This window comes from Telmatherina bonti, assembly GCF_933228915.1.
Source record: "Telmatherina bonti genome assembly, chromosome: 21".
Classification (NCBI taxonomy): domain Eukaryota; kingdom Metazoa; phylum Chordata; class Actinopteri; order Atheriniformes; family Telmatherinidae; genus Telmatherina; species Telmatherina bonti.
Genome location: NC_136630.1, coordinates 6,052,980 through 6,076,645, shown reverse-complemented (window position 1 = coordinate 6,076,645; position 23,666 = coordinate 6,052,980). Strand labels below are relative to the sequence as shown.

The 23,666-nt window shown below is 39.0% G+C and overlaps 1 protein-coding gene across 1 annotated transcript; it reads right to left on the bottom strand.

The window, feature by feature from the left end:
• Nucleotides 1-2,204: 2,204 nt before the first annotated feature.
• Nucleotides 2,205-21,729, bottom strand: plekhm1 (pleckstrin homology domain containing, family M (with RUN domain) member 1). Its single transcript, XM_079261166.1, has 12 exons — nt 21,605-21,729; nt 20,788-20,903; nt 17,661-17,902; nt 16,908-17,576; nt 15,404-15,899; nt 14,368-14,515; nt 9,928-10,917; nt 9,018-9,163; nt 7,166-7,359; nt 7,002-7,065; nt 6,754-6,911; nt 2,205-2,862 (listed from the first exon to the last, which is right to left on the bottom strand). The coding sequence occupies exons 2-12, from the start codon at nt 20,839-20,841 to the stop codon at nt 2,754-2,756; spliced, it is 3,270 nt and encodes a 1,089-aa protein (XP_079117292.1). The 5' UTR covers nt 20,842-20,903; nt 21,605-21,729; the 3' UTR covers nt 2,205-2,753.
• Between the last annotated feature and the right edge of the window lie 1,937 nt (nt 21,730-23,666).

Here is a 23,666-nt window from a genome sequence, read left to right as displayed (position 1 = left end):
ACACATAACCAGAAAAGTCAACAAAGGAAATGCCAGTTGGGGCGGCGTTGAGCTCAGCTCCCATGTGGAGGCTACAGCTCCAGAGCGGCTGGTCCAGGTTTGAGTCCCAGTCTGGTGCTCTTTGCTGCAAGTCGTCCTCCCTCTTTGACTCCTTTACCTGTCCAGCTGCTGTTCGCTGAAGGCCACTGAAGCCAAAAACTCCTTTTCAAAAGGAAGCGCCAGTGTTTGCTTCATATGAAGTTCAATGTGATGTTAAAAATCCCAGAAACACTTAAAAACCCTTCTATAATACTTGGAATAAATGTGTTATTTGCTCCACTGCAAAGAAAAAGTATGTTATGGTCCTGAGTCAGCTGGTCTGCAGGGCTTCCTGAAAAAGGAGACACTCCGGAGTCCACAGCTGACAGGCTGCCATCCCTCGACTCCACCTGCACCACCTTGGCTCGGGATTGGTGGGCATCGGTGAAGGCTCCTCCCACATTGGCCACAGATGACGACACCTGCCTATTTAAGGACGGTCAGCTGTGTCTGATGGTGACACAGTTCACCACCTCTGGCTTGGTGTTGACAGCCAGAGAGTAGCAGGTTTGCAGAGATTGTTTGGGGGTTTTTTGGCTTTTCTTTTGTTGTTTGCCATCTTTGCCTGGGTTCTGTTTGGTCTGTGGTTTTGGTTTAGCTTTTGGAGTTTTTTTAAATCGTGGATTTTGCTCCTGTCACAGGATGTTTTAAGTTGTACCTTTTAGTTTCTATGGTTGGAATCTTTTGTAAATAAAATCCCACCTTTTGTTGGAACTTTTAGTTGCCATTCTTTTTGTGTGTGTTGCAACCCCCGAGACCCCACTGGGGTTGTGACAAAGTATAAAAAGCATTTTTACAGGGAAAAATCACAACATGCACATTAATGAAAGTCAAACCCAGACAATGTTGTTGGAGCTTGTAGACTCAGAGAATGCTGCACAAGCCCCAAAGTGCCATCTTTCTGTTAAAACGTGTCATTAAGTCAATTAACAAAGCTGCTCTCGTTGTTTTTCAGTCTTTGGTTTGACGGTTTTAAACCCATAAAGCGCACCAGGCAACTCATAGTGAAGTAAAGCATCTCCAGATTGCGACGCTTCTTTATTAAAATCTTGATTTATTGAACCTGAGCATCAGAATTTAAGCCACTTCAGGATGTTAGTGCAGTGACTTCACTTATACTTACATGTGTCATGACGTCCTGCAGAAAAAAATCTACAAGTAGGTGAATGTTTTGGATGTTTTCTCGCATTTTGCTTGTACTTGGGTCTGAATCTCAACTCCCCTTCAGTGCATGTTTTCTGTGACAAAGACTAAATGTTCACATTAACCAAACATGTCAGTCAGAAAGGGAGAATATCTGCCAGGGAAGAAGCATGGATTCGCTTCATTCATCTTAATCCCTCGGCCATCGAAGACCAACTTAGGACACCCCTGCATTACTGCATGCAGCTCTGGGCTTCTTTACAACTAAATGTGCAAATTTCTGTGACTGCGAATACATTTTAAACAAGGATAAAAAAAAAGAAAAGAAAACTGAACATGCTGATATTTATTTTAGTACGGTCCATTTGTACGTCGTCAATGACATGAAATAAATACAAACCAGGAATAACTGTACTGCAGGACTCCGAATGTTCCTCTTGCATGATATGTTGTGCATATATTAAACTGCACTCAAGTAAACATTACAGATTTTTGTTCTTGGCAGTTTCATTCAAAGAAAATGTGAATAATCTCCTCACCGAACTTGTTCAAATTATAATATGGAGACATAAAATACCAGAACATTTAGGGATCACTTTGTGTGCAAGGGGAGAAATATCCATCTAACAGTCAAAGCTGAGTGCAAATAAGCAGAAAATATCTTCTTCAGATTTACTGAAATCCAATCATTTATCGCACAATCTTGATTTGTGTCAAGATTTTGCCTCATATGTTATTATTTATTACTTTTACTAAATTTCTGAAGCACATCAGTGTCTCGCCACACAAGCAGCATAAGTTTCTTTTGCACCTCATCTGAAAGATCAGAACAACGTTCAGCGGAGTCCCTCAAACCAAAGATTTCAGAGCTGGTTTGTCAGCTTCCAAATAAAAGACATTCAACAAAGTTTTTATATTTATAACTCAATCTAAACATCTAATGCATGTGTGTACTTTCATTCAGAATTTCAATAGACAGCTATGTGATGCATTTTGGCACTGTAATGCATCATGACAAATAGTGTAAAGCTTAAATTAAAAAGAAGGCACAATCAAAATCCGCTGATTAGATCATTTAAAGAACCGTTTCATTATGTTTTATATTAAAACTCCACTGCTGAATATCATGTCCAGACATGTGGAGCGCGTCATGTAAATACAACGGTTGTATCCGAAATAAAATTAATTTTAAAAAAAATAATGATAAATGTGCTCAGTAGAAGGCATGTCAGCAGCTAGCGTCTCTGCCCTGCTCTTGTTTTGCTGTCATGGCTGAGATCAGAAGTCACAGAGGTATTATGACTGGTCAGTAACATTTGGCTGCATTTCATTACTATGTTTTTGCCTGTACATTAGTGCAAGGAGCTACTGCAGCACTGATGCTCCTACAACCTCCCCTTCCTCATTTTTAGGTCAGTTAGAGCAGGTCGATCCCGATCATAATTGCACTTGAGGTTACTTCATGCAAAAAGCTGGAATTTGCTGGACTTGTTCTCCATCAGAAGGTTCCTGGAAGAGGTGGGCTGCAGCGCTCAGTCCTGCAGAACCCTCTCCAGGTACTTCTTCATTCGCTGGCAGCGAGGACAGGAACTTCCATCTGACTTGCAGGCCAGGTGGAAAACAGCTTTGCAATCTTTACACCTGGTTCAGAAACATTAAAAAAAAAAAGAACACCAAAATGTATGAAACATTAACCCTTTTTCATGTTTGAATTAATCAAAAACAATGCAACCTTTTTTAAATGAAGTATTTTACCCCTACAGATATATGCGATTATACTTTTTTTGAATTCATTCTCTGAAATATTTTTAAAAATAATATATAATCATAATAATTATGTTTTAATATATCACATATTTATTTATCCTCCAGTGAGTGGAAATGTATTGGATGACAAATTAAAATCCACTGAGGTGGTTTATTTACAAAAATACCACACTCATTCATGAATATGCAAGAAAAAAAAGCTTGTAAATAGGTGTCTACTATATGGCCACTGTGCATGAAAGGGTTAAAAAAAAAAAGAAAAAAGCATTCTGGCTACAAGCCGATTGCAATCCCTATTGACAACCGTTTTTCCTCGTAGTCCAGCAGATTATTTGCCTGGTCAACAGAACTTGCTGGTATTTAGACTGAGCATGGGTCTGAACTCTCAGAAATTCTTTTCTTTTTTTCTTCCCCAGTTAAGTGAAGCATAAAACCAGTAAGACGTTGGTAAAGCATTTACAGCGTATAGATGTTTTCCTGAACCGGAAAGACCCAGACCCTGTAAAGTTCATGGTATCTGTGAGGCGAGATAAATACAGATGTGCTCATATTTATTCATACCCTTTCATTAAAGAAGGGAAAAAAACAGCTGCCTGTAAAATAAGCTGAAATTGACTAAAAGCAATAATAAATAAAAAATTTTATGAAAATTATGTTATTATTTTCCAATTCTGGTTCAATAGAATTTTTTTTTTTTTTTTTTTTTTTAAAAGCAAAAAAATAAGAATTTATTACATATTACATCAGTCATAAAGTAATATTTAGTTGAACAACCCTTTAATGTTTCTGCTCCAGTCAGGTGTTTTCTGTTCCTCTCAGTCAGACTTCTGCACCTGTTGACAGGTATTTTGTCCCACCGTTCAACAGAAAAGACTAATTTGTCCAGGACACGTTTGTTTGTTTGTTTTTTCAACTCAATTAAAAGAAAAAACAGTGTCTTATATTACTAAATTATATTTTTGCAAATTTTTAGTTATCGTTCCTTTTTTTAAGTCTCCAGTTATTTGAGTGACTGTTGTAAATTCAGCCTTTTCTTTCATGAAAGGGTGATAAGTTGCTTTTTTGAGTTATTCTGTCTATTCTATGGCGCCTTCAACAGATTTCAGGGTTTAATGGTTGAAATTATCGGGCTGCAGTTGACAAAACTTTTATTACATTATTTTGAAGCAGTAGTTAAAGGAGCGATAAGTGGAAATCCAGCATGTCTGGGCTGAAAGAATGAAAACATTGTTATGTAAAGAACTACATTTCATATGAAGCTGTGATTTTTTAAGTAAAATGTCAACGGTCATTGGTAAAAGAAGTTGTCAGATTTAAAATTTTGAAAAAAAAAGAAAGGGAAAGGCCCGAATTAACATTGGTTTTGTGTTAGAGTGCAATGTCTGTCACTGTAGACAATCTTTGTTCTTAAATGTGAAGCTCTGTTTATGTGGTAACTGCTAAGATTAAAAAAAAAAAAAAAAGAGTGGCGCCTCTTTGATTTTCAAGCCCTTTTGGAACTAAAGAAACACCACAGATGTCCTCATCTGGAAGCATTCTGGGTCCAGAGAGGGACAACTGCTGCAGAGGAGTCAACCACTTGTTCTTCCAAAGTGGAGAGCACTGCCAGAGCTAAAAGGACTACAGCTCGACTCGGAGCTGCTCTTCTTCTACTGTTAAGTAGCAACATAAACGTTAGAAGTTACTCTGACATGTCGCACTTTTTTACTGAAGTGGTCTGAGAAAATGGAGAAGTGAATTTTCACTTCCCTTTCCTGCTTGCTTTTAAATTTCTCTGATTGAAAAAAAAAATTAAATTAAATTTAAAAAAAAAAACACTGGAAAGCAAAGCACGAATAAACTGATGAACTGAACTGTCTTTTTTGTTCCTCATTGCTATCAGAAAATATTAAAATGCAGACATTAGATCGAGTTGGTTCAATATTTGCTCTACAATACGTAGCTTTAATACAATTCATATAAATAGAATAAAAAATAGAATTGGGATATGACTTTGCTTTTTACTGCTGCACGCTACTTTATATCCTATTAATATATGAACAGCTTTCAATGCTTTTATTTTAGAGAAAAAAAAGTCCTGTAACCTGATGGCATTTTGGATAGAAGGTATTATTCTCTGTTATTGCTGATTTTTGTAGATTAAAAACAAAAAAAAAATGTATAAAACTTTTATTTGCTCGTCGTTTTTCTTCATTTCAATGAGGAAAAACAACACAGTAGTCAGACCGTCATTTTGCTGTTATGATGCCCAAGAAGACAAGTAAAAAGACACATTAAAAACAAAAATGATAATTTTATAGTGGATTATTTTCATTTATTTAAAGAACAAAAAAAAACAATTATTTTACACAAAAAAATCTATTTTAAACTAAATTGATTTTCCCACCCCTATAAAGGTATCTATCTCTCTCTCGTACATATATATGATATATGTACATATATATACATATATATATGTATATATATGTACATATATATATACATATATATATGTATATATATGTACATATATATCAAACTAATATATATATATATATATATATGTGTGTATATAAATATATATATATATATATATATATATATATATATATATATGTGTAGACATATAAAAATGAAGTATTAAAGTGGAACTATTATGTGCATTTCAGGCTAATTTATTTTAAATTTCTGAGACCAGAAGGGCTGGGATTGATGGAGTTATTGTCACAAATGGCTTTATTTACTTCAGACCGACCCTCTCCGTAGGCTGTCAGATCAGCCTGCGGGCAAAACGAGTGGATTGAGACTCTTCCGCATTAAGCCCCGCCTCCCGCCACTGCACTACATCGGGAGCGCGCACCGCACCTGCTTTCACCGTCATTGTAACATCTCATAAACAGAAGGATTAGGCTAATATGAACTCAATAAAATAACAAAATACAATGTCAACACATAGCATACAGCCCTACATGTTGGAACCTGAATCAGAGCCTGAAAACGAAGTGGAAAACAGCAACCCACAGCAACGAATGCAGCAGGATGTCTCTCTTTGGTAAACTCACCAGCCATCGTTGGAAATAACTTTATCCCACGTTTTCCACCCGCCTGATGTATTTGTACATGCCCTTGTTAACCAGTAGAAGGTAACCAATCACCGAACCTTATCCCCCGGGACGTCACAAGGATTTCCAAGTAGAAAAAACTCTCTAAAACGACGCGTTTTTCGTCGCCATGGAAACCGAACGGAGAGAGTGCTGGAACTCAAACTCAAACATGCGTTTAGGTGAAAAATACAGTGCCGTTCACATGTCTGATGAGGATTCAACACTGTAACACTGTAGAAAGCTCAGAAAACTCCAAATACCAGAATAGCACCCCTTTAAATATATGCAAAAAAATGAAACATATACTGTACATCTGAATCTGCCATGAAAACTGCAGTCGGCACATCTTTAATTCTCAAAACATAAAAGTAAATGTGAAAGTTAAACTTTCTGAAAATACAGGTTTAATCAAACCTTTTCATTTTCACCTTTTACTACTGTAGCACTCCATGACTGCAGCTTTAAAAACTACCATAACTTTACTATTAGTTTGATTCCTAATTTATAAAAACAGCATTTCATGTCATATTTCCATGTGAATGCATACTAAGACAAACTCTAACAAAGTCTGAACAGTTTTATGATTAGTTATGTCAATAGAACAAAATGATTCTTTAGTGAGCAGACTGTAAAAATGATGGGAAAAGGTTGCATAGAAGCAGATTGCAGCAGGATACCATACCTGGTGGTGCTGTCAAACTGGAAGGGGAAGAGGATGTCATCAGAGTGGCAGATCTGGCAAATGAAGCCACGCTGAGTACACAGGTCACAGTGCAACACATGATCAGAGGCGCGCTGTATCAGCCTAATCAGGAAGGTTGCATACTGGCCCTCGGCTATCTAGAAAAATAAATAAATACATGAAACCTATTTAAATGTTTAAGGGTGGCAGATGATGAGCGTTGCAACATTAATAAGCTAGAAGGATACCTGACGTAGGTCCAGGACGCTGTACAGGTGGCTTGACTCCAACACATACGTTCGTTGCTCCATTCTGCAGAAAAAGGCAGCAACATATAATTCACATGATGGAGAATGAACGTGAAAGGATCAGAAGATAATCCCCGATAATGCTGTGGATAAAACAAACAAACCTGGCTTGGAGTTTCTTATAGGCTCCACTGCGACAGGTGAGCAGGTAGTTACCCAGCAGTTGCAGCCTCTGCCGAAGGTTGTGGGCCTGGGCCATGGAATCAGCGTGTTTCACCAGCTCAGGGTTCAGCTGCTCCAGGTTCAGCAAAGGCTCCTGCTCCACTTTCACCAGCAGCCGTAAAGCTCTCTTTGAAACCTGAACAGACCAAAGTATGAGAGAAAGGCTGAAGAATCAGGGCTCAACTATGGTCTCTGATGGGAAAAGTACACAAAAGGCTGGTTTCTGACTTATCTAATCATTAACATGATGATATCAATGCTTTGTCTGTTTGTGAGTCACAGATATTAGTTAACGCAATCACCCCAATCTATGCTGGAAGTGTATGTCTACATTGCAAATGACTGGTTCAAAATTCGCAAAAGCAAATGGACAAAACCGAACAGTTCTGATCATCTGCATCATGGGAATCATGTTGGAACATCCTGAACATCCCCCCTGGGGAGGAATAAAGTATCTATCTATCTGTTTCAGCCATCTTCAGATAGTGGAAAATGTTGGCTCAGTTTTACCAACTAGTTTTCTTGTGACAGACAAGTTATCTGGCTTTGTAACAATCTGACTGGTTCAACAGTTTAGCGATCAATTTGCTGCAACAGCACAGGCGATATGCTTTTGTCCCGATTCGATTCAGATTTTTTTGGTTGCCAGTTCGATTTAAACTGCGATTCTCACAATTCTTCGATATTGCTGATTTTGGTAGATTAAAGGTGGAGTATGTAAGATTTTCAATATTTTCAAAATAAATTAACTAATAAAATAACTACAATCATAATTAGATAGTTTTTTGAACATGTAGGTCACAGTCTGTCCATATTTGATGTGTTATTAAATTACAAGTTTAATTGACAAATGACAAAAAGCACTTTTTTTACTGGTAGGAAAACATTTAAGAAGGGTCTTTGTCATTAATTAAACTTGTAATTTAATAACATCAAATATGGACAGACTGGAACCTACATGTTTAAAAAAAAACTAATTATGATTGTGGTTATTTTTTTAGTTAATTTATTTTGAAAATATTGAAAATCTTACATACTCCACCTTTAAAAACAAAACTAACATGCATGAAAGTTTTTTTTGCTCGTCATTTTACTTGATTTCATTTAGAAAAAAACAACACAGTAGTCAGACCATCATTCTGCTGCTATAATGTCCAAGAAGACAAGTTGAAAGATCAATAAAAACAATTAAAAAATGACAAAAAAAATTTATAATGAATTATTTTTATTTATTTGAAAAAAATTTAAAAATTTTTAAACAAAAAAAATCATTCATTCAACATCCTAACCACTTAATCCAATTCAGGTTTGTGGGGAAGCTGGAGTCTATCCCAGCAGCGGGTACACCCTGGACAAGTTCATCGCAGGGCCACACAGGGACGAACAACCACCCACGCTCACTCATAGGGGAAATTTAGAGTAATCTATCAACCTAACAAAAATATCAATTTTTAAATTGTGAAGCAAAAAATCCCAATATTCGATTTTTCAATTGGATTTTCCCACCCCTAACTGGTAAGGTCTGGCATCGACAGCAATGTGTTTATTGTCGCAAGTTCCTTTCACTATGGATGGTTAATAGAGTTTGGATGGATGGTTAAAAGACCTCAATCTGCAAATATTTTCTCACAAAACTACGAATAACAGTCGTGAGTTAAATGAGTCTAAATGAATTATTTGATGTAGCACAAGCCTTTTGCTATTTATTGGTGACAATAACTCAGTCAAGCGTCGCTCCACCGTCTCATAACAACATTTTATGTGTTCTGTTGTGTGTTAGAGAGTGATTTGCACCTCTCGCGGCGTGAGATCCCAGTTGTGTACCATGCGAGACGGGATGATGGTGGTGTCACCGTTGTGGCACGACTCGCAGTAGTACTGGCCTGAGAAGTCGCATAGCCTGGCTCTGCCCAGAGATGGGCCGATCTGCTGGGGACAGTCTGCGTAGAAACATTAACACATCAGTCTGATCCACACAAAACACACACAGATGCAAACAAACTGCAAAAGAAACAGACTTTTTTTTTTTTTTTTAAAAATGCATATAAACCAGACGGTTTTCTGGACACTAAGAAGTAAATCTAACATGAAGAGGTCAGAAAATAAAATAAAAACTATTTCAGAGGCTAAAACTTCTTTTCATGTTAACCACCAACTCCACCCTCGTAGTTAACAACATTAAAACAGGAAGAAATTGTTTGGTTTTTTTTGTCTTGTCCAGCATTTAAGCAAGCAGAATGATGGTCTGGATTCTGTGTTCTGCTGAGCAAATTTAATTTGCCAAGGAGAGCATTACTGGTATGATGATCCCTTATTTTTCTAGATTTTGATTTCATTTCTTTATTTATTTTGTGTAAATTTTTGAGTTTCTACTGCTGGACCAGACCAGAGAGGATAGAAGCAACAGAAAGATAAATGGAAAAAGAAAGAAAACACCTCGTAGAGATAGAGAAAAAGAGAGAGATCAAAAGAGAAAGAAGGAAAAAACATACATCTGCACAAACGTACGCATATACACCCATATGCATTTGCCTATATAGATGCATGTTCAGGAAGAAATTGTTACAGAAAACTGTTTGTGTGTTTTGTGAGACTCCAGTTTACAAAGATGGGGGGGGAAAGTGTGTTTCATTAGGTGACAACTGGCTAAAAGCAGGTTATATTAAAATGAAATGATTTAGAACACCCCCAGCAACACACGGACCTGCACATCGGAAGCTTTGGGCATCCAGTCCTTTCTCTGATGGAACTGTGCAGAGATGAAGTAGAAGCGCTCCATCTTCCTTCAGCCTGTGTTGCACCAGTCTGTGCAGATTCCCGTCCAGCCCGGTGCGCCAAACTGTAGTCGGCTCCTCTGAAAACCCCTCCTCCCCACTTTCCAGGTATGAGTCCAGAGCTCCACGGATGAGGTCCCTCCAAGACCGGGCTTCCTCTGGGGTCTCTGCCCTCAGTCTCAGTGTCTCTCTTACAGTCAGGAGTTTAAAAAAGGCCGGTCCACCCAAAGCCACATCAGGAACCACATCCCGAATGTCCTGAATGGGGTAAGTTAGATGCAGTAATTTCCTTTCCTCTTGTACCCGAAAACCTTTCAAGGCCTCCAAGGAGAGGGAGAAGACCAGAGGTGTCCAAGTCCGGGCATCGGGATCTGTGGAGAAGTACAACACAGACTCTTTGAGAGCATCTGTTTCCAAATCAGCTGTTCTCGTCCAGTCATAATCTTGGAGCGAAGGAGTTGCTTCCTGTCCTCCGCTTGTTGCCGTATCAGAGGATGATGAACGTTGCTCAGGACTGGAGGGAGCAGAAGACGCAGATGAAACCGTATGCTCATCCAAACCGTTCACACCGAGCGGCTGCAGCACCTCCCACTTCTCATCAGTACGTGATGCTGGTCGGCATTTGTTCACGGCCTCCACAATGCGGTCCACCCAGTCCTCGGCTTCATCGCGATTGGCCGCGCGGAGGTAAAAACGCTTCCCAGGAAAGGCCAACTCGAAGCGACCCTCGGATGAGGTGATGCGAGCGTCCTCACATCGCAAGAGGGAGCAGTTATCACAGCACGTCCTCTCCTCGGCATTCAGATACAAGCGGAACTCAAAGGGTGAAAGCTCGCAGTAGTAATCCCACCACATTCCCATCGTGCCTCGCCGCTCCAGGTGACCGAGCTTCAGCAGGCCGCGAAACGGGTTGGACAGCCCTGACAGAAACATGGAAACACACAAGAATAATTTCACACAACTGTGTGTATTCACTTTAATGAAGGCAGCTGATACCTAAGCTGTTATTTCATTTGCTGCTAATTAACTTTTAACATCAATTTTAATGTCAATTATTTACTTCCGGGAAACATAATGTAGTTTTAAGTGTCTCTAAATGAAAAGCATTCAGGTCGACATAGGTCTGGGAGGTTAATCGGATTTTAATCTCAGTACGATCTGGGTTTTTAACGATGATAAAATTAAAAGAGTGTGATTATTTTTCTCTCTGCAGTTTCCTCTCCTGCTGTCTCCAGCTGCTAATCGAGCGTCTCTGGCGTTGCAGCGCTGTGCTGTAAACTCCTCCCACAGCCGCTTTGCTTTCATTCAGACACTGTTGCCAACTTGGAGACTTTCTCACTAAATCTGGAGACTTTTTTTGTTAAAAGCGACAAATCTAGCAGCTTTTACTGGAGTTATTAGAGACTTTTCTGGTGTTTAGGCGACTGACTTGAAGGCACATATTGTTCTGCAGTTACTGTAAGGAAGGAGCAGCGGGAGCCTCTCCCGTCCTAAAGCACTCCCAGGCGGCCAGTCTCAGTCGGCTCCGGCTGCAGGTCCATGTAGAATAACTGCAGTAGGTTGTGGAAGTTCACCTAAACATAGTTTATACCATTGTCAGTGACAACTGGCTGCATTATTTTCCTATACATAGTTCGGCCAGTTAAACACTGTAATATTCCTCTGTTACCATAGCGTTACCATAGCAACGCGTTAACCAGCTGGTTCAGATCAGCCGTCTTTTAACAGGTGGATGAGAGAAACGCGCTGCAGCCTGACAGCGGTTGTTTGGCATAAAACTACATCCAGGCCAACGTAAAATAGTTCCTATACTTCAGCAAATGTTGTAGAAAAGAAATACAAATTTGTTATAAAATATTTACTGTGTGGGACCATGGTATAAGCGGATTAAACAACTGGTAACCGTGTGTTAGACGATTATAATGCCCGACGCGGAGTTTAGAACACCACGACGCGCAGCGTTGTTTAATCCTTACTGATATTTATCTATTCAGTTTACATCAGTATTTGCACTTTGTCAAGGCAAAGCTTCATGTTATTTGTTTGTTTTCTAAAATATGTGGAATCCTAAAGACATTTTTTTAAAAGTGGCGGTTTAATGTTAAAAAAAAAAAAAAAAATCGTGTTTTTAAAGATAAATGGATACTTGTGTTACATAATCAAGATCTCAATTTCAGTTAAAATAATTGTGATTATAGTTTTTGCAATAATCGAGCAGCCCTCGGTAGACGATACAATTCATTCAATATTTATGAGATTACACAAAGCTGCTGAAATACTACCTCTTTTAAAACACAATAAAAAGGGCTCAAAGTCCACACCCATGTTCCTCGTGGTATCTGTCATTGCCTTGTGATTACTGCGACGGTTGCGTTTGATTCACTCAGGTGTCATTGTGCAAGAAAAACTCGTCCTAAAAGCATTTCAACACAAACAAACCACACCCCAGAAATAATGCAACAGGTGCTTTTCAGCTGGTTCACACCTGCTGGAATAATTCACTTTCGGTTTAGTTGGAGCTTCATTCCACAGTTTGTAACCATCCAGGAATGTTCTTTAGTGACTGACATTATTGAAAGCACTCACCAGAACCACTAAAAATGCTTTAAAAAGTTGTTTTTTTTAACACAAGTCCATGTTAAGTCTTTCTCTACACAACAGTGTGATGTATATTTAGTTTTTATATTTAACTACACGTTCTGATGAATGACGCTGAACGTCAGCAAAAAGGATTCTTCTAGGGTGCATTTACACCAGGATAGTCCGCTAGAGTCGGTCCGATTGGGGACTTGGCTCAGCTGTAGGGGGGTGTATCCATGCAGACTGAGATCGTCTTCACGCTGCACTTTGGTCAAACCAGTCAAACTATCAGAATATATCCCCATTCCCACCAGAGGTGGCGCTGCACTAGTATTTAGCAAAAGAGAACAAGACCGGCGTGAAGAAGAAAACTGTTTCCTCCACCTGCCAGTTAAACATGGAGATGAAACTATGGCTGTTTTGGGTTTTTATTGTGTCTCATGCAAGTATACTGCAGAAATACACTGCAACAATGGCATGGACGCAGTATGAACACCAGACGAGGCAGAGGACCCTTAACGCCATCACTATGGATTTACCCACAATGCAATGCTACGCCACATGCAGGAAGGGACTTTTTTAGTGACTTTGTAGTCCAATTCCTAGAGTCGGTCCGCTTCAAACAGACCAAGATATGTGTTTGTAGTCGGTTCAAGTCCACTACTTTAATCCAAGTCAGAATTCAATTGGCACATTCATGTTTCTCCAAATTAAGCGAAAAACAAGCTAGGATTCGAATCAAAAAGGATGTAAATGTGCTTTCAAACACTTTTTTAGTCTCAAAAAAACAAAACAAAAACAGCCTGTAGCCCTTCATGAAAGGATCCGCGTCCAACTGGACAGCCCACCAGCACCTTCCTACCATGTCCTCTACTGTTTGATTTCATGCTTGTGTTGTTCTCACTCATATGTAAGTCGCTTCTGATTGGACAGAGGGTGCACGTGACATATATGACGTATACCAGAAATAAATAACGTTGGCTCCCTGCTTCTCATCTTTTCAGTCGTAACTTGTAAAAACTACAAGTTACGACTTGTAACTTGTAACATTTTAAATTCTTTTTATGTGCCGGTGATGTGTGAGGTTCCTTTCTGTCAAGCAGCTGCTTTATGGAATCAACGCCAGCAGACTCCCCTGACAAAAACTAGCTTTACTTCTCCAACACCCCCATTGGTGACCCGGTGCCACCCTCATCTGCTTCACACTTATATTGTCATTTAGTAAAGCTTTTGACTGCTTCACAGTCATATAAGTCTCTCTGCACTGATGCAATCCAAGCTGAAAACAACCCTCCTTTTGTTAATTTGGCCGTGTGAACATGTAAACTTGATGCGACTAAATGTCATTTGTTCTGACTGCTCTTCTTTGTTAACTAACCTCCTTACTAACCTGCTGACCTCCTTCTTCCTGGAAGGAGGTCAGCAGGAGCTCCAAGCGCGTTTAGAGCTTTAGACACAGAAACAACCTGCATAAATGTTAACGCCTGACGGACACGTGTGGTGTTTTACACTCATCACATGAAACATATATTCTAGATGTGAAGAGATAGATGGCAGGTGTCCCTCAAACCACCGGGGCTCATGGAAGGGATTGGAAATAAAGATCCAGGTCAAGCAACTCCAAGTGGTTCGAAATAAAAGACCTTCAATGACTCTTGCCTTTTATTTCTAACCCCTTATGCCTGGACCTGGATCTGGACCTTTACTTTCAATCTCCTCATGATAAAATAAAGACATGAGGTGAAAGCTTCAAGTTTTACAGCTAGGAACATGAAGATTGTGTGGCATACCGATTTGCCTGCGATGGACAACGCTGGGAGGCGACTGCGATGCCTTGACTTCAGCAGCGGGAACAGATGGAGACACGTCGTCGCTGTCTGGCACCTCTTCTAGACGAGGCTTGTAAATGTCATCCTCAGAAATCCAAGAATGGGAATGCTGCAAAAAGTTTTTGTATAAATACAGCAGTAAAAAAACAAATTGATTAGGTTTTACTGATATAAAAACAAACATTGATTTAAGATCTTATTTACTTGTGAATGTTCACAAACATGCAGTGAGCAGATCACAGCTGAATGAAAAGTGTTCCTGTTAAATCAGGAATCTTTGGGGTTTTTTTTTTACAAAATAATCCCCAATCAGTGATTAATGATCTCCTTGTTTGGGTAAATGTACATTTGTGTATCGTGACAACTGTTAACAGGCTGAGCAGCAGCGCTGCATGTCATGCACTTGAAAAAAGTTACAACACATCCTGCAACTGTTCCTGTTTGGAAATCACGTGTTAACACAACGAAAAGGAATCCGCTCAGACTAAAATAAGGTATTTAAAAAAGGTGCAGCAGAGCAAGTTTCAGGACTTTAACAGGAGCAGTTTCCTTTCTGATCTGCTTGGCACGGGTCCTCTGACAAGATGTCGGGAGCCTGAAACCACCAGGAGGCAGAGACACACCGAGCCGACCGAGTGGCTGAGAAGCCTGTGTTGATTTTCCACCATGACACACACATTTCCAGGATTTCAGAGTCAAACAGCTTATTCGTCATTCCCTCAGAGGGAAAACCCAGAGAATATTTCTGGAGCAAGTATCATTCCTCTGGTTCCCCATCTATAACATACACACACACACACACACACACACACACACACACACACACACACACACACACACACAGACAACTCTTTTGGAACTTCTTCATCAGCATTTGCAGCTTTTATCATCTGATCTGATCAGAGTGTGATCATGTGACTTCTTCAGTTGGAGGCTTTGCTGCTCAGCTTGTCGTTTACAACAAAGAGTTATTTGTGTGTAAATAAAGCGTACTTACTGAGAGTGAATCTGAGGACAGTTTCTTGCTGAGGATGCTGGCAGAACGCTGCAGACCTTTACTCCCAGGAGATTTCAAGCCGTTTTCTTCTAAATTGTCTGTTCCCTTCATTTCCTGGACAAAAATGCTGTTTCCCTTCATATTAGTCACATGTGTTTCCTTCACAGACTCCGCAGACTCACAGGCCGAGGAGAGAACAGTCGTCTCTGAATGCAACTCAGAGGAGGCACTGTTGCAGGTTTCAAGAGGAGCCTGAACGCCAGGTTGCTCGTCACAGGATGGCGGTTGGAGAGATGACGGTGGCGGCTCTGGATCGGAGTTAGGGAGCTGGTCCATGGGGTCTTGGGATGGCATAGTGGGGCCTTGGGTCTCGCTGTCTGAGCTGCTGAATGTGGCATTTTCTGAGAATTGATCGGCTCCTGTGCTGGAGACAAACGAGTCTTCACGCGTTGAGTCTTGACTGCAGTGTCCACTCTCGCGGAAATCCGTTATCACGCTGCAGAGACACAAACAAGTCAGGACAGATATTTTAACAGCTAGTTTACTAAATAAGAGATGTCGGATATATTCCTTGAAATCCACCGTTTTCAGTCACTACTTACAGAAATGCTTAATATGGTTTAAATGATGAAACGGGGATTACTTGTGCAATCTTCTACAATCGTCCACAGTTATTTTAACACTTAAGAGTACAACTTTCACCAAGATCTCTGCATTATTTTGCAGTTTTAACTAAAGTAACTCCAATGCACAACTAAATTTAATAGCTTTATCCAACTAATCACAAAGTTTTTATCATGTTCAGATGAGTGGGTATTTCTTTAAAGTAAAATCTGATCAAATAAAATTAAATTTAAATAAATAAATAAAAAAACAGGAGAATTTTTATTTTCCAGGGACCATTTCCAAATTAACCCATCATGACCACATACCAGATAATCTCTGAAATTAGGTGTAATGTTTGCATGTTTAAATTTAAATCAATTAATTCAAATTGAAGTTTAAACATTTTCCTCTTTTACTTTGTGACATAAGCAAGTTTAACTTCATGTCACTGATTTCATAAAATGCAGCAAATCACATGTTTATAGAGTCTGTTAATAAACCTATAAAAAAAAAAAAAAAAAGATAAAATTCTAAATAAAAATACAGTTTTGACTCTCAAAGCTTATGTATTTGATGTTAACTTTTGAAGCCAAGAATGAACTGTTGTAATACTGACAATGTTCTCAGGCTTTTCAGCAATCATCATGTTAAAACACCTGTTTTTACATTATTTTTAGGCTTTGAAATGCAGTTTCTAAGGGTGAAATAGCTTCGATTTTTCCACTGGCCGCCCTAATAAATATTTGCTGCAGCAGATGCAACGTCTGTTCATTAAAAATACATCAGTATAACTGTGACGACAACACAGCTCACGGAGGTGAGACCCTGAGGAGAAAATCCTCATCCTTTTCATCCTACTCCCTAATATAACTAAATACACAGAGAAGCATACACTTACTCTTTCTGTGGCCGCTTGGAGCTGATGCTGACTGGGATGGCTGTGTCCAGGTCACCTGACGACCACTGGTCTGCTGTCGGGCTGCGGGGGTCCTGACCCTGCAGGAGGCTATCAGAGCTCAAGCTGGAGGAGAGCTGAGAGGAACCTGTGGTGTCCAGGCTTACATTAGACGAGTGAAGAGCAGTCCTTCCTCCTGTAAAAACATCTGACCCTCTGGTTGGTAACACTGGACATCCCCTTTGCGTATCTAATGCATCTGACGAGCCAGACGACTGAGACATCGTGTCCCACGACTCCTTACGCGTTGGCTTGGAAGTGGGATGGTCACCATTGAGGGGTAGATCAAGCGTCTCCGCCTGGGACAGGGGGCAGAGTCCAGCAAGAGCCAGAGGCGTGGTGGTCCATTCGTTGAGGACAGCAGACTTGTAAGACAGGTTGAAGGTGAGCGAGGCGAGGCCCTGGAGGTAGCTGAGCAGAACTTCTCGCTCTTCAGAGTTCAGAAGCAAGGCACAGGGCTGGTAATGGGCCCGCAGCTTGGAGTCTTCTCGGAAGAGCGATGCAAGGTAGCACTCCAGAAGGCCGTGGTTCAGGGCGAGGCGCAGCCAGGCTCGGCATCGGCCCACGTCCGTGCCCACGAAGCTGATCTTCTCCAGCTCTGTGACGACATCCCTGCGGATTTACCAGAATGTCAGTTTCCAACACTGAACGATTCCTTTGAGCCATAACAACGTCCCATTATCTGTCCCAACTTACCGGTGGGTGACGGTCTTCAGCAGACTCCAGAAAAAAGGCTGCGGGAGGGGTCCTCGCTCCGTCTTCCTGCTCCGGCCTCCAGCTTCTGAGCGGATGTACTTGCTTTTAATCCCGTGGATGAAGATGGCCTCCAGAGCACAGCAGAGGAGGTTAGCGTCTCCATCATCACTGGTGACCACAGCATCTGATGTTACGTATCGTTTCTGCAGAGCCTTGAGTGACTTCGCCAACTTCTCTTTGATCTGCACGGCAATGTTCGAAAAAAGGGGGAAACATCAGCTTCTCTGTTGTTCTGGCGTGAAATCAAATAAATCAGCAGGTTCTGGTGAGAAACCGACTGGTAAACAGGATATTAAAAAAGAAAAAAAACACACTCATAGCCACGATATTTTCCTCATTCCAAACTATGGACGTGATGAGAAATAGGTATGGGTAAGATCCGAAGTCTACATTGTTAAGAAACAGATGCTGCTGATTACCTGCTGTCACATGTCACCTGTTGTCAGCTGACATGGCAAGAAAGAGAACATGAATGTCATAAGCAAAGAAACTGAATAAGAAAAACAGTCTTGGTATTCAAAAGTTCCTGCCTCTGAGGCCTGAACTCCCGATTTAGCTGTGGCAAGTTTGGATTTCAAGATAAATAAATAAACATCTAGAGCGGTGTTCCACAATCCCTGTCCTGTAGGTTAGTAAGGTTTCCAGCACACCTGATTTCGATTACCTGAACTGCTCATAAAGTTCTTTGCAAGTCTACTCATGAGACATTTATTTGAATTGGGTCTGATGGAGTCCTGAAACCTCTAAAACATGCAGGACTTTAGAAGAATTCAAACTCTTGTATGCAGCATCTTAAAAGGCAGAAATCAGACTAAAAGCGCAGAAAATAAAAACTAAATCGCAACAAATAGAAAAAAAGAAAAGCTGCTATTCTATAAAGTCAAGAGTCAAGGCTTAGACTGTTTATAAAAGATGGACGGATCCTTGGTCACATCACCCGTAGGTTTTATAAAAAGCTGAAGTCAGGCTCATTTCATTATCCCATTGTCGCCATCTTGGCAGCGTCACGCTTGCCGTCACTCCTGGAAAATACAAAAATGGGCAAAGCGGTGGAGTTGAGAGGGGAGGCTGTGAGCGTGGGGGTGGATAATTGGCATCAAGTGAACTCCAACCTACCTATAGCGAAGAAATAACTGAGCTAACCCGGAGCTAACAGGTGGTAACCAGCTAACAGCGCTAGGTGGGCTAAAGCTCAGACACAATGTTAACAAGCTAAAGAAAAACTGTGCTTGTGCTTCATTCTACCTTCTTGCTGCGAGACATTGGAAACCTGTCAATGTAAAGGACACGCCCCCCCCCCCCCCCAAACATGACAAATTTTAAGATGAAATTACTTCTAAATGGTGAGTCTGAAGGTAAACCTGACCTATTATACCTCAAATGTTATTTTAAACATGTTTATTTCTGCTGTAAACATGTTTATTTCAGCCATAAACATGTTTATTTCTGCTGTGAAGTTGGTCTTATTAACATGAGAGTCTATGGAGATTCACTTTGTTTTGAAGCCCCGGTGGATGAAGTGGGAGGGATCTGCAGTTTTTGTCACAGCATTCGATTCATTTTTAACGACCGGAGGTTGCCACTTGGGTCAAGGTAAACAAAACCAATGAATGTTGCAGTCAGTGTGCAATTTACAGAAAAGTAAAAGATGTTAGACTTCACTGCACGTCTCTCATGGTGAGTTAGCGTATCAGCCTGTAAAACCTTAGCTGCTGCTTTCGTGTCATTTTTCTTTCAGTAAATTTCTAATAAGCATTCCTTAGCTATTTTACTACTATATTACACACACACACACACATATACATACATACATACATACATATATATATATACATACATATATATATATATATATATACATATATATATATATACATTGATATATATATATATATATATATATATATATATATATATATATATATATATATATATATATATATATACATTGATATATATATATATATATATATATATATATATATATATATACATTGATATATATATATACATTGATATATATATATATATATATACATTGATATATATATATATATATATACATTGATATATATATATATATATACATTGATATATATATATATATATATATATATATATATATATATATACATTGATATATATATATATATATATACATTGATATATATATATATACATTGATATATATATATATACATTGATATATATATATATACATTGATATATATATATATATATATATATATATATATATATATATATATATATATATATATATACATTGATATATATATATATATACATTGATATATATATATATATATATATATATATATATATATATATATATATATATATATATATACATTGATATATATATATATATACATTGATATATATATATATACATTGATATATATATATATATATATATATATATATATATATATATATATATGATGACAATGGTAAAACCAATAAACAACAAAGAAACTAACTCGATGCCTGACGGTAATTTGGTATTTATACATGCTTTGTCTGCACTTTTAAGCTTACTACCCAATGATACAAACTGCACTTTGAGATTTACAAATTATCTATTTATTACAGAGGTTTTAATAGTTAATGAATAAATATGAACGTGTTGGGACAGTTTCAGCGATTCTCCTAAACCTGTCAGTAGGAAGTTAATGAGAACACAACTGCAAGTGGTTAAAAAAATGTTCTGAAACCCAGATGAAGTTGCAGACAGCAAAAACAAATATCAGAGAATTTCCATAAACATTACTGAACTGAGAATTGCTCCATACTGTCATGCTTTGCATTTTCTGATTTTATTACACAATAAAATCTGTGCTAGGCACTAAATATTAAAACAAAACTGTGAAAAAGACAAATTAGGTATGCTTCGCTGTGATGAATACGATTACAGCATGAAATATAGAACATGCTCTACTAAAGTGTCACAATCCTTTCAGCTGAGGCACATCAGATAGTCAAAAAAGGAAAGAAAAAAATGAAAAGACAGACATATTTATGGCTTCCAAAGACCTTTGCATCGTACCTGTTTGACATCTTTAGCCTCCTGAGGAGTGTCTGGCATCTGTGTGGCAAGCATGGCACCTCCTGGGCAGATTTACTCCCACATGGCACACTAAAACGCACACTTTCAGAACTGATCTATTGGAAAATAAAGAAAAAATAATAAACAACACAATTCAACATTGATCCCCACAGCTCCACTTATCAAATAAAAGTGGCAACTTCTTCCTTGTTCAGCTCATGTTACCAGCATAGCAAGACACACTTCCCTATCACGAGACTGTGTACTGACATATCTGCAATTTCAGGGTTTGTGTGAGCAACCACTCTGTAATGGAGTCATGTGAGACACTGATTAAAGCAGACTGTCTGCAGAAAAGTAGATGCAAATGCTTCAGAGAGAACTTCCCTGATGAGAAAGAGAGGAGAAGATCAATTCTGAAGACAAATAACACAAAAACAACATGACACACACGTTTCTCTTATGCCTTACTCACATAGGACTGCTTTTAATACCCCATAATAGAAGCCTAAGTTAGACATGTTTACTTGAATGTTAAAGTTAGGGTGGCAAAGGTGTGTAATTCCCTATTTAAAGCCACTCAGTTCCGTAGTAAAAATCAATTCTAAACATTTACATTGACTGGTATTAAATGACCACTTCAGTGTAGCTTGGGTTTGAGTGGGAGCATTCACCACCAACAGAACAAAACCTCATTGCAATTTTACTTTTACAAATCAGAAACAGACTACTTATACCTGACAACAACCTAAAGCACATGTGTGGTTTAAACAGCGACCCTGCAGAACAAGCTACGTGCAACACATAGCTTACTTACCGAAACAGGCTGGCTAGCTTGTCATTAATGTCCAAAAGAACGGCGAAATCACCGTAACTTTGTGGAAATGTTGTTTCTACAAGTCAGTCCGAACAGTCGCTCTCCATTGCTTCTGTTGCAACTCCCTAAAACAAAAGGAATGACAGTAAAAATCAGCTCTAAACTCGCTCAGTTGTCACTAAACAACTAAAGACCGATGCATCACGGGAAGACCAGTGGTGCGTTCAAGTTCTGTTAAAAATAAGACAGTGGTGCGTTCAAGTTCTGTTAAAAATACACTTTAAGGGTGACATCGTTGAACAGGATTGATATTTTCCTGATATTACACACGTTTTCTATTTGGATGCCTGCTTGATAATTGTGTATGTCTTTTAAAGATTTTTTTATGAGACAAAGTGGTTTTTATCTCTCTGTAGGTGTCGAAATATATTCACAAATGCTGATAACGGCTTAATTTGTCGTTTTGTCAAATTAAAAACTACCATGATTCAGCTGTCATACATATGCATTACCATAAAAACGATATTTCGAGTCGACACTGCCTAATTTAGTGCCATAAAACAGAACAACAGCGATACAGAGGATGCGGGGGGATGGAAGTGAAAAATTACGAGTATTACCCAAAGGCAGCATACCTATTGAGTTGTGTTGTTGTTGCTCTGCTGACATGTGAGTACTTCATGTTCCAGCCTTCAGGTTGACATAATGTCTCAGCAAAGTACGATCAGACACTTTTCAGTGACTGCAAAACTAATTAAAAAAATTTTTTAAATAAATGTAAACTATAATAGTCTAATTACAATTTGTTTGTTTGTTTACCCATGTATTTCAGAAGTCTTAGTCACGAATAAAGGAATGATCGGAGAGAAATACGTGGGCCTATACTCACACCCTAAACAAACACTGGTTTATGGTGCAGAAAATGTTTTGCCAACACAATGTTTTGGTGGAGAAGGGGGCGCCAAAGTACATTGAATGATGTCTTTGCTGTGACTGAAAAAGAAAAAATCTCTTCCTTTATTTTTGTTTGTTTTATCTGCACATTGTTTTAATGCAGTAGTTTGCAGTGTTTTTTAACTTGCAGAAAATATGTACAATTACCAAATAACAGCAGATCAGTCCAAATTTGTGGTAGTAAGTTTGTAAAACGAGTAATATTTTAAAATGATACTTTTGTCACAAAGAACAGTGGTGAGATTTGTGTGATAATCTGGTTTAAAAGGAAAAAACAATTAACTCAGCAAAAAAAGACTTTATCTGTGTCGACAATTACCCAACAAGAGTTTCCCGCAGCTGCAGCCCCTCTCAGTCATGGGGTCCCACAGGGGTCTATTTTAGGTCCTCTTCTTTTCTCCCTTTATATGTTGCCCCTGTGTTCTTTTTTTCAGAAGCACAACATTGCTTATCACTGCTTTGCTGACGATGTCCAGATCTATTTCCCCCTGAAACCACAGGGGGTATTCTCTGAATAACCTCCTCAGCTGCTTCCATGATCGAAAAACGTGGACGGATTTAAACTTCCTCCACTTAAATAAAGAAAAAACTGAGATTGTGACGTTTGGAAGCTCCGAGCTTTTAAACGGTACCGTCAGAGTTCTGGGTCCACTTTCCTCATACTGTCGTACCCAAAAAATCGGAGAGTCATCATTGACAATTCCTTTAACTTTCATCGGCAGGTTAACGCTGTGGTTAAAAGTGTTTTCTTTAATTTAACGCTGATTGGCAAATTAAAGCCTCATCTTCCTAAACCTGTCCTCGAAAAAGTCATCCACCTGCTCATTATGTCCCGTTTGGATCATTTTAACTCTTTATTTTGGTATTGATCAGTTAACTTTGCACCGACTGCAGCTTGCCCAAAACGCTGCAGCTCGGTTGCTTACAGGAACACGAGGTTATGATCATATCACCCCTGTGCTCGCTTCTCTGCTCTGGCTTCCAGTTAGTTTTAGGACCCAGTACAAGATTTTATTGATTGTTTTTAAAGCCTTAAATGGTTTGGCTCCCTCGTATCTGCCAGAGTTGTGACATCAACATGCTCCAGCCAGGACTCGGAGGTCCTTTT

What these genes read in the sequence shown, in the direction of transcription:
- plekhm1 (XM_079261166.1), bottom strand. Translation starts at nt 20,841, where the DNA reads ATGCTTGCCACACAGATGCCAGACACTCCTCAGGAGGCTAAAGATGTC. An exon ending in CCAAAGCTTCCGATGTGCAG is followed by an intron (nt 9,164 to 9,927) that starts GTCCGTGTGTTG and finishes GTTTCTACGCAG; the next exon opens with ACTGTCCCCAGCAGATCGGC. An exon ending in GCGTCCTGGACCTACGTCAG is followed by an intron (nt 6,912 to 7,001) that starts GTATCCTTCTAG and finishes TTATTTTTCTAG; the next exon opens with ATAGCCGAGGGCCAGTATGC.